Genomic DNA, 10829 nt, shown 5'->3' with positions numbered 1-10829 from the left:
CACTGCTTTAACTTTTCAAAACAGAAACTTGATGAACTGAATTCTGCCAATCCAAATACTTTGGCTTGAACTCACTAAATGAAATATTAGTTTGCAAACAGGTTTTTTTGGCTGGTTTAAACCGCTTGGTTTTTGCCGAGCCAACCCTGCCAAATAGCTAACATTTTTCTGCTTACTAACTGCCTATTCTTGCCAATGCCATAATTGTTAATAGACTTTTCAGAGCCATTTAGGTATGACCAGAATGAATGTACATGGCTTCTTTACAAGTTATGATAATTTTTGTTGTCATAAGATGTCTCAGATTGCTATCATAGGTTTGGTACTTATGACTTTTTAGGTTGAAAATTTCATCTTCAAAGAGCTACTAATGCTACATGTACTTGATGTAAGCTCTCTAAAGATAACAGATGCAGAAGTTAAAGAGAACCTTATCAAAGTTTTTTGAAAATGTCTTGGATTCTAGTTCTCTGGTGAGTATCTGATAAAAAGTTTAATCTAGCATATATCTTCTCTTGATATTAAATGGTGTAAGGCATTCTACATGCATCACTGTCAAAATTTCCTAGTTTAAATGCATTAGCTAAATAATTTTCCAGTTCAGTTCAGAACTAGAATAAGGTTAACCTTTTACACGTCTTGGAACCGGACTGCAACGTATAATCTGGAACCAAAATTGCTTATAATATATTTGGTAAAACCTAAGTTGTCTAGTATACATTTGAGCAGAGTTTTTTGAAAATGTCTTGGATTCTAGTTCTCTGGTGAGTATCTGATAAAAAGTTTAATCTAGCATATATCTTCTCTTGATATTAAATGGTGTAAGGCATTCTACATGCATCACTGTCAAAATTTCCTAGTTTAAATGCATTAGCTAAATAATGTTCCAGTTCAGTTCAGAACTAGAATAAGGTTAACCTTTTACACGTCTTGGAACCGGACTGCAACGTATAATCTGGAACCAAAATTGCTTATAATATATTTGGTAAAACCTAAGTTGTCTAGTATACATTTGAGCAGAGTTTTTTGAAAATGTCTTGGATTCTAGTTCTCTGGTGAGTATCTGATAAAAAGTTTAATCTAGCATATATCTTCTCTTGATATTAAATGGTGTAAGGCATTCTACATGCATCACTGTCAAAATTTCCTAGTTTAAATGCATTAGCTAAATAATGTTCCAGTTCAGTTCAGAACTAGAATAAGGTTAACCTTTTACACGTCTTGGAACCGGACTGCAACGTATAATCTGGAACCAGAATTGCTTATAATATATTTGGTAAAACCTAAGTTGTCTAGTATACATTTGAGCACACAGTGCAGCTAATGAGATATTAGTAAAGTACAATTATACCTTGACTTTCAAACGTTTCTGATATCATCCAAATCGGATTTCCACCAGAAAATTCGAGATCCTTCACACCTTGAACTTTGACAAAAATGTCACCTTTGGAGCGAACCAAAAGCTGAGTGAACCTGAATACCTTAAGTATTCAGCCTCTATTGTGAGCAGTTGTAATTGATTCGTGTCAAAAATACATTTTTTTAGGTGGGCCATTTTAGACGCACAATCTTTGATACAATGCTTAACTATATCCTTTTATTAACGTTTCTACAATTTTTTCTGATTATTATATTTCATCTTACCATAGCATGGATTATGTCGCCACCTTAATTGTTTTGATGTTACGATTGGCAGAAATGGAACGTTTCTGTTGTGCTGTTTTATGTCACACACTCCTTCATTGAATGTGTTATATCTGCAACCTGAGCATAGGCGAGCTTTCGCTACTTTAAAGTTTATATAAAAATTGCTAAAACGAAATGAAGGGAATGTTGATGTAATGTTTATGATCTAATATAGGAATTTTTTAAAAAAATAAATCGCAGTCTATTTCTATATTTTTTTATTTATGGTAAACAGTTGACAAGACTTTGAGTAAACGAAGATGAGGTATGACCAGCTACAGATACAGCAGTATATGGTACATTCCACAATCTGTTCTAGTCTATTCATAGATTTTTATGAGATGATCATTGTATTTCACATATGACCAGCTTTCTTATTACACGCGTACAGTTTATTGTTTAAACCATAAAAATTGTTTGAAAAAGCTATTTTCTAGATTTAGAATGGTTTAAAATTATTTTACATTGATTATAATGGGAATGTAGTTTTCAATTTAAATAACTGGATTTTGAACAAATCGCTTTTTAAAACAGCCTTTTGGTAAGGATTACAGTAAAAATCTGAAGTTTTACTGTATCTCTCCTGCCACTTGTAAAACTAGATCCGTAGACCATAATATAATAGTCTTTTAATAACGCCCTTACGCTATTCTGTTTAGCATGTGGATAAAAAGATACAAAAACCATATTGGTAATTGATACTCACCTAGTACTGTATATTAGTATTTTATGTGTTGCTTGTACTATTCACATGAAGCTTGGTTTGGACGTGGGCGTATTTATTATTTAAATTGAGGATATATTGACACCTCGAGGATATTTCTTTAAGCCAATCATTATTCCTGATATATCCATAATTTTAATCACTAGAATGATGTTTTCAAAGAAATGCTCACACTACAGTCTGATCATCACTACAGTGATCAGCGTAATGCAAGTTTTATCTCTTACAGTTATAAACTTTAGGAGATAAAACTTGCCTTTAAACTTACGAGGTTTTGCAATAGTGTCAAATTGAAACCTGACGTAATGCGTCTAACTTTGTGGTGTATTTAAAGGTTTCCATTTCTTATATCATTTCTAATTAGTTGAAATAGCTGTTTATATTATTATTATTATTGTATCAATTATAATAGTTGATAAGATTTTAATGGGAGGAATAGACTTTGCTAATCTTCAACCTTGCAGCTTAAATTTGATGGAACTGAATAATTTAGGCATGACAATCCTGTCATCTGTGGGCAATACAATGTATACTACCAAGTGCATAACAGCGTACTAAACTAACTTTTTCTCTAAATTCCTGTAGTTTCATGTGGAAATCTTTACAAATCTATAGGTTAATATAGCGTTTGTCTTATTCATACACATAAACTTTGTTGGCCATGATATAAGTTCAGCCTGTTGAACTTATATCATGGGTATTAGGTCATTGCTTGTTAATTTATGGTAAGCAATACTTATAGTGCTTGACACGAGGAGGCAACTACCTGTATTTTATGCTGATAAGCTTGGAATGAGTTTGTTTACACGGACTTTGTGTCATAATTTATTCTCCTTTTTCAGTCGCAAGAAGACGCAAACAAATCCAAATCAGCCAATCAGAGAGGGCGTTTGCTGGAACAGGTATCATTTTAAGTAGTTTTAATACTTGCCATTCATTGTGATATATATTTAATGTTACACAAAATGAGATGTATCACTAGTAAGTGTGGTTTATGAATAATTCGGTTTATAATTATTTCTAGGGATTTATAATGCCTGACTATTTCAAAAACTACAAACATAGTATATGTATGGAGTTAAATTATCTTAGATTTTAGACAAGTGAATCCTATTTTTCATAGGTGTCATTTGTTCGTGAAAGTTTGCAATTGGCTGGTTCTTGTATTTAAACTAAAGGTTTACCATTGTAGGCAAATACATAAGTTATATATGTTTTTGTGAAAAGATTTTGTTAATACCCGAGTAGTAGTAGATGGAGTTATCTTCACCAACAACACATGGTAGGACAACTCCTACAATACACTAAGTCGAGTACACAGACTACAATAAAATGTTTATAATGTTAACAATTCGACAGAGGGTCAAAGAGAGAATCTAGTTTATGCAATTGTTTATGTAGTCAAATCTACTACACAAGAACTTATATTGTTATAAACTTATATCTGTTGTACTTATGATATCAGAATCTAAGATTCTTGAACCGGCACTCCATACTAAACAGTTGTATGTGAGTTGGAAGTACTAAATTATTACCTATAATAGTAGATATAGTATATATTATATATATTTTATATGATTAGTATTAAATAATATATATTGTATCATGACTATAATTGTAGAATCAAATTGATGGCCTTTTGAAAAAAAGTCAAAATTGGTGACAATTTCTAGTGATTCAACACTGTCGTATGCCTTCACTAGAGCTCACTATTGAAAAGTATATACGCAGTGACATGATGCAAAGTAGTCAGGTGTCATGTCACTACTTTGTGCTGTTAATGGTACACTCTACATTTAGCACATACCATTTGCGGATTAGGAGGCCAAATCCATACTATAACGATATCAAAATATTTGATGCACAAGAGAGTGTTGAGTGTGTCTGGGTGATAGACAATCGCAGGTAAATATGTTGTTTGTTTTATTTCATTGAAAACAATGACATGGCAGAGAGAAACAGAAAAAAAATTGTGCAATGAGGACCCAAATGCTCATTAGAATAGCTGGACCCTGGATAGTCATGGCGCTGGACCCTGGTTAGTAGTTAGTTGATTTATGTAAATGGTAAAAAGTACACAATCACTATTTGAGTGAATCAAGGATGTGTTGCTTGAGACCTGATTTGAAGCGATTGCAATATTTGAATATCTGAATCGCTTCAAAAATCAATAAAGTGTGTTGAATCAATGAAATGCTATGTTTTGACCTTACGGTTACTTGGACTCCTTCACTCAACAGAACCTTCCTATGTGAGGGGCTCTAGTTCAGCTGCTGTGTGGGCGCTTTTCTCGTTGTTTGTTCTGTTTTCTGTGCTCTGTAAAAAGCATAGATATAGTAAACCCTTACTATATCTATGGTTTATGGTTTACTATATCTATGGTTTATGGTTTACTATATCTGTGGTTTATTGTTTACTATATCTATGGTTTATGGTTTACTGTATCTATGGTTTATGGTTTACTGTATCTATGGTTTATGGTTTACTATATCTATGGTTTATGCTTTACTATATCTATGGTTTATGGTTTACTATATCTATGGTTTATGCTTTACTATATCTATGGTTTATGCTTTACTATATCTATGGTTTATTGTTTACTATATCTATGGTTTATGGTTTACTGTATCTATGGTTTATGGTTTACTATATCTATGGTTTATGCTTTACTATATCTATGGTTTATGGTTTTCTATATCTATGGTTTATGGTTTACTATATCTATGGTTTATGGTTTACTGAATCTATGGTTTATGGTTTACTATATCTATGGTTTATGGTTTACTAAATCTATGGTTTACTATATCTAAGGTTTATGGTTTACTATATCTATGGTTTATGGTTTACTAAATCTATGGTTTACTATATCTATGGTTTATGGTTTACTACAGCTATGGTTTAGGGTTTACTATATCTATGGTTTATGGTTTACTATATCTATGGTTTATGGTTTACTATATTTATGGTTTACTGTATCTATGGTTTAGGGTTTACTATATCTATGGTTTATGGTTTGCTATATCTATGGTTTATGGTTTACTATATCTATGGTTTACTATATCTATGGTTTATGGTTTACTATAGCTATGGTTTAGGGTTTACTATATCTATGGTTTACTATATCTATGGTTTATGGTTTACTATAGCTATGGTTTAGGGTTTACTATATCTATGGTTTATGGTTTACTATATCTATGGTTTATGGTTTACTGTATCTATGGTTTATGCTTTACTATATCTATGGTTTATGCTTTACTATATCTATGGTTTATGCTTTACTATATCTATGGTTTATGCTTTACTATATCTATGGTTTATGGTTTACTATATCTATGGTTTATGGTTTACTATATCTATGATTTATGGTTTACTATATCTATGGTTTATGGTTTATTAAATCTATGGTTTACTATATCTATGGTTTTTGTTTTACTATATCTACGGTTTATGGTTTACTGTATCTACGGTTTATGGTTTACTATATCTACGGTTTATGATTTACTATAGCTATGGTTTAGGGTTTACTATAGCTATGGTTTAGGGTTTACTATATCTATGGTTTACTATATCTATGGTTTATGGTTTACTATATCTATGGTTTATGGTTTATGGTTTACTATATCTATGGTTTATGGTTTACTGTATCTATGGTTTATGCTTTACTATATCTACGGTTTATGGTTTACTGTATCTACGGTTTATGGTTTACTATATCTACGGTTTATGATTTACTATAGCTATGGTTTAGGGTTTACTATAGCTATGGTTTAGGGTTTACTATATCTATGGTTTATGCTTTACTATATCTATGGTTTATGGTTTACTGTATCTATGGTTTATGGTTTACTGTATCTATGGTTTATGGTTTACTATATCTATGGTTTATGGTTTACTATATCTATGGTATATGCTTTACTATATCTATGGTTTATGGTTTACTATATCTATGGTTTATGGTTTACTGTATCTACGGTTTATGGTTTACTATATCTACGGTTTATGGTTTACTATAGCTATGGTTTTAGGGTTTACTATATCTATGGTTTATGGTTTACTATATCTATGGTTTTTGGTTTACTATATCTACGGTTTATGGTTTACTGTATCTACGGTTTATGGTTTACTATATCTACGGTTTATGGTTTACTATAGCTATGGTTTATGGTTTACTATATCTATGGTTTATGGTTTACCATATCTATGGTTTATGCTTTACTATATCTATGGTTTATGGTTTAATATATCTATAGTTTATGGTTTACTATATCTATGGTTTATGGTTTACTATATCTATGGTTTATGGTTTACTATATCTATGGTTTATGGTTTACTATATCTACGGTTTATGGTTTCTTATAGCTATGGTTTAGGGTTTACTATAGCTATGGTTTAGGGTTTACTATATCTATGGTTTATGGTTTACTATATCTGTGGTTTATTGTTTAATATATCTATGGTTTATGGTTTTCTTTACGGCTAATCTTTATTGTTCATCATTCCTTGTTGTCTACTGCCTTCAGTGTATAAATTTTGTTCCATATCTGAGGGGCAAGAGATTGGTATGCTGTTCAAAACTTCCTGCCAGTGTTTGTAGTCGATCTTGTGTTATCAATATCAGAAAGTTTGCACACGCATCAATTTGCCACTTACTCTGATGCCAAGGCAAGCCTTCTTGATCATTGATATACATGTAAATTGCTACATGGTGTTTATATTAAGATAATTAGTATACTTACCAGTCTCATGTGCTGTGAGAGATCGTCATGAGTAATCAGTATGTGCATAATTATCCCATGAAGTGGTAAGGTGACTGAGTGGGGTAGTGGTAGCATGCTTGCTTTTTAATCCAATGCCTGCGGTTTGATTCCTGTGTGAGGCGATCTTTTTTCATAATGCTCTTAGTGTGGTGTCAGATAGACAGATATTATTATAGTAAAGATTGTGTCAAAAATGGTTAAACATCATCATAGTTATCACAGCTCATGTAGCATGATCACTACTAGCGGTTAGAGGATCACACTAGGAGTGAGTTAGATAAGTTATTCTGATGAATCTCTATGAGTTGTTCAAAATGTTTGACTGATTATTTGTGTGACTACTACGCGATTTAAAGTGAAATTGAATATTCATAAAAATTTAATTATTGAATCTCTCAAGGTACTAAACACCATTTATTATATCAATATTTACAAAGGTTGCTACTAATAATGCATGGCTTTACCGTGTAGTATTTTCAGAAACGGTTTACCATCAGTCGACTTTTTTTTAATTGTAGGCTTGCTGCAGGACTTGTATCTGGGAAAGTGGTTATTTGGGATATTCTGGTATGTAATTGCATTAGGGCTGAGATCTTGTATGTTAACAGTTCAAAAGCTTTAATTATGGGTAATTTAAACATAGCATATACAAACATTGTAGGCTGGAAGGGAGTTAGCCATCCTCTACAACCATCAAGTTTCTATAAGTTTATTAAAATCTATTTATTTCCCTGGGCAGTGCACCAAACTGGTCAGCATTGATACAGATGGTCTCATTACCATATCCTTTATTTACCTCTAACTTATGTTTTACTTTTGTTGCCATATTTCCCTTTAAGTACCCTCCCTTCCCTTTAAATACCCTCCCTTCCCTTTAAATACTTTGCCTTCCCTTTAAATACCCTTCCTTCCCTTTAAATACCCTCCATTCCCTTTAAATACTATCCCTTCCCTTTAAATACCCTCCCTTCCCTTTAAATACCCTTCCTTCCCTTTAAATACCCTCCCTTCCCTTTAAATACCCTCCCTTCCCTTTAAATACCCTCCCTTTCCTTTAAATACTATCCCTTCCCTTTAAATACCCTCCCTTCCCTTTAAATACCCTTCCTTCCCTTTAAATACCCTCCATTCCCTTTAAATACTATCCCTTCCCTTTAAATACCCTTCCTTCCCTTTAAATACCCTCCCTTCCCTTTAAATACCCCTCCTTCTCTTTAATTATCCTCCCTTCCCTTTAAATACCCTTCCTTCCCTTTAAATACCCTTCCTTCCCTTTAAATACCCTTCCTTCCCTTTAAATACCCTCCCTTCCCTTTAAGTACCCTTCCTTCCCTTTAAATACCCTCCCTTCCCTTTAAATACCCCTCCTTCTCTTTAAATACCCCTCCTTCTCTTTAAATATCCTCCCTTCTCTTTAAATATCCTCTCTTCCCTTTAAATACCCTTCCTTCCCTTTAAATACCCTCCCTTCCCTTTAAATACCCTCCCTTCCCTTTAAATATCCTTCCTTCCCTTTAAATATCCTTCCTTTCCTTTAAATATCCTTCCTTTCCTTTAAATACCCTTCCCTTTAAATACCCTTCCTTCCCTTTAAATACCCTTCCTTCCCTTTAAATACCCTCCCTTTAAATACACTCGCTTCTATTTAAATACCCTTCCCTTTAAGTACCCTTCCTTCCCTTTAAATACCCTCCCTTCTCTTTAAATACCCTCCCTTCTCTTTAAATACCCTCCCTTCTCTTCAAATACCTTCCCTTTAAATACCCTCTCTTACTTTTGAATACCCTCCCTTCCCTTTACCCTTGTATCCTCTGTGACATCACCTTTACCCTTGTATTCTCTGAGGCATCACATTTACCCTTGTATTCTCTGTGGCATCACCTTTACCCTTGAATTCTTTGTGGCATCACCTTTACCCTTGTATTCTTTGTGGCATCACCTTTAGCCTTGTAATCTCTGTGGCATCACTTTTAGCCTTGTATTCTCTGTGGCATCACCTTTACCCTTGTATTCTCTGTGGCATCACCCTTACCCTTGTATTCTCTGTGGCATCACCTTTACCCTTGTATTCTCTGTGGCATCACCTTTACCCTTGTATTCTTTGTGGCATCACCTTTACCCTTGTATTCTTTATGGCATCACCTTTACCCTTGTATTCTCTGTGGCATCACCCTTACCCTTGTATTCTCTGTGGCATCACCTTTACCCTTGAATTCTTTGTGGCATCACCTTTACCCTTGTATTCTTTGTGGCATCACCTTTAGCCTTGTATTCTCTGTGGCATCACTTTTAGCCTTGTATTCTCTGTGCCATCACCTTTACCCTTGTATTCTCTGTGGCATCACCCTTACCCTTGTATTCTTTGTGGCATCACCTTTAGCCTTGTAATCTCTGTGGCATCGCCTTTAATAATCAACATCAACAATATTGGTTTGAAAATAGAAAATATTCGTCTAATACTCATGACATTATAACTTTCTGTATCCTTTGCTTTGGGACTCTCGTAATCTTTCTGTTTGTTGCTACTTATTTGCTGTTTGGTGAACATTTCTTAACCACCACTACACATCTGGGACTTGGAAAGTAGAGAGATGCTGAAGTGTTTCATGTTGAGTCAAGATATATCTGTGAGGTTAGTGTATGACACCTTTTAAATGATGGCTTGTGTTTGTCAAACAGGTCCAGCTTATTGCACTCACATTTGCCTCTACTTGGCTTTTAAGCTTCCAGTTATTTTCCTTATTGGATCCATGATTATCTAATAATTGGCATGATATATTTATTTGATTTCTGTCAGTGAAATAATTCTCTAAAGTTACTCGGCCAGTTTTTATACCTAACTATCTTTTCATGCAGATATTTAGTTTGCGCGATCAGCAGCCATTACCTTTTGCAAATGCAAAACATAGCATAGCCAATTTTAGGTTTTTCCAGCTTGTTTAGCGATAGCTATTAGCAATAATTTTTAGATTTTTTAAACAAAGTAAATATGTCTGTTTATATGTTATTTATAAAAAAAAATTTGAATTTGTAAACAAACTAATTTTTGCATGAGTCTAGAAAACAAAGTAATTGTACAGCCAAACTTTAAAAGTTCTGTCTGGAACCGTTAATCTAATAATCACTCAGGAATATCTCCTTGCAATACCTTGAGTGTTACCTGACAATACCTTGAGTGTTGCCTGGTGATGCTTTGAATGTTACCTAGTGATACCTTTGAGTTTTACATGACAATACTTTGAGTGTTCCCTGACGATACCTGGTGATACCTCAAGTGTCTCCTGTTCATGTTTTAAGTGTCTGCTGGCCGTGTCTTGAGTATCTTCTGATATTATCCTTGTCTGATCTTTGACAGGATGAGAGTAAATGAAGGTATTGAAATGTTTATTTGTGGTCTGCTCCCATCCCAATGCTAACCACAAGGTCTGTGCGCGCTATCACTCAATTCAGCGATTAGCTATGCAACGATGGGCTGCTATGACATCATTTTGCCATGAGAGGCCAACGCAATCATTGCTAGTGACGAAGGTGGACTTTTAACATGTTGAACTTTGACACCGATGATTGCAGCTGTTAGCACCTTAATTGGTTGTTGATTGACCACATCGGATCCAATTGCAACAGTTGTGAAGATTCGTGTCAATTCATATTCGCATGCATGG

The 10829-nt window shown here is 33.7% G+C and overlaps 1 protein-coding gene across 1 annotated transcript in view; it reads left to right on the top strand.

Annotated features, from left to right (window-relative positions):
* Nucleotides 1-344: 344 nt before the first annotated feature.
* The window catches only part of LOC137391277 (uncharacterized), an 81444-nt gene continuing 70959 nt past the window's right edge, over nt 345-10829 (top strand). The window contains exons 1-5 of the mRNA XM_068077697.1: nt 345-473; nt 3253-3312; nt 7686-7734; nt 7829-7950; nt 9737-9799. Coding sequence (XP_067933798.1) covers nt 451-473; nt 3253-3312; nt 7686-7734; nt 7829-7950; nt 9737-9799 — 317 coding nt within the window. The 5' untranslated portion in view covers nt 345-450. The remainder of the gene's footprint in view (nt 474-3252; nt 3313-7685; nt 7735-7828; nt 7951-9736; nt 9800-10829) is intronic.

This window comes from Watersipora subatra, chromosome 3 (genome assembly GCF_963576615.1).
Source record: "Watersipora subatra chromosome 3, tzWatSuba1.1, whole genome shotgun sequence".
In the NCBI taxonomy this organism is placed as follows: Eukaryota; Metazoa; Bryozoa; class Gymnolaemata; order Cheilostomatida; family Watersiporidae; genus Watersipora; species Watersipora subatra.
This window is presented reverse-complemented; position numbering and strand designations above follow the sequence as displayed.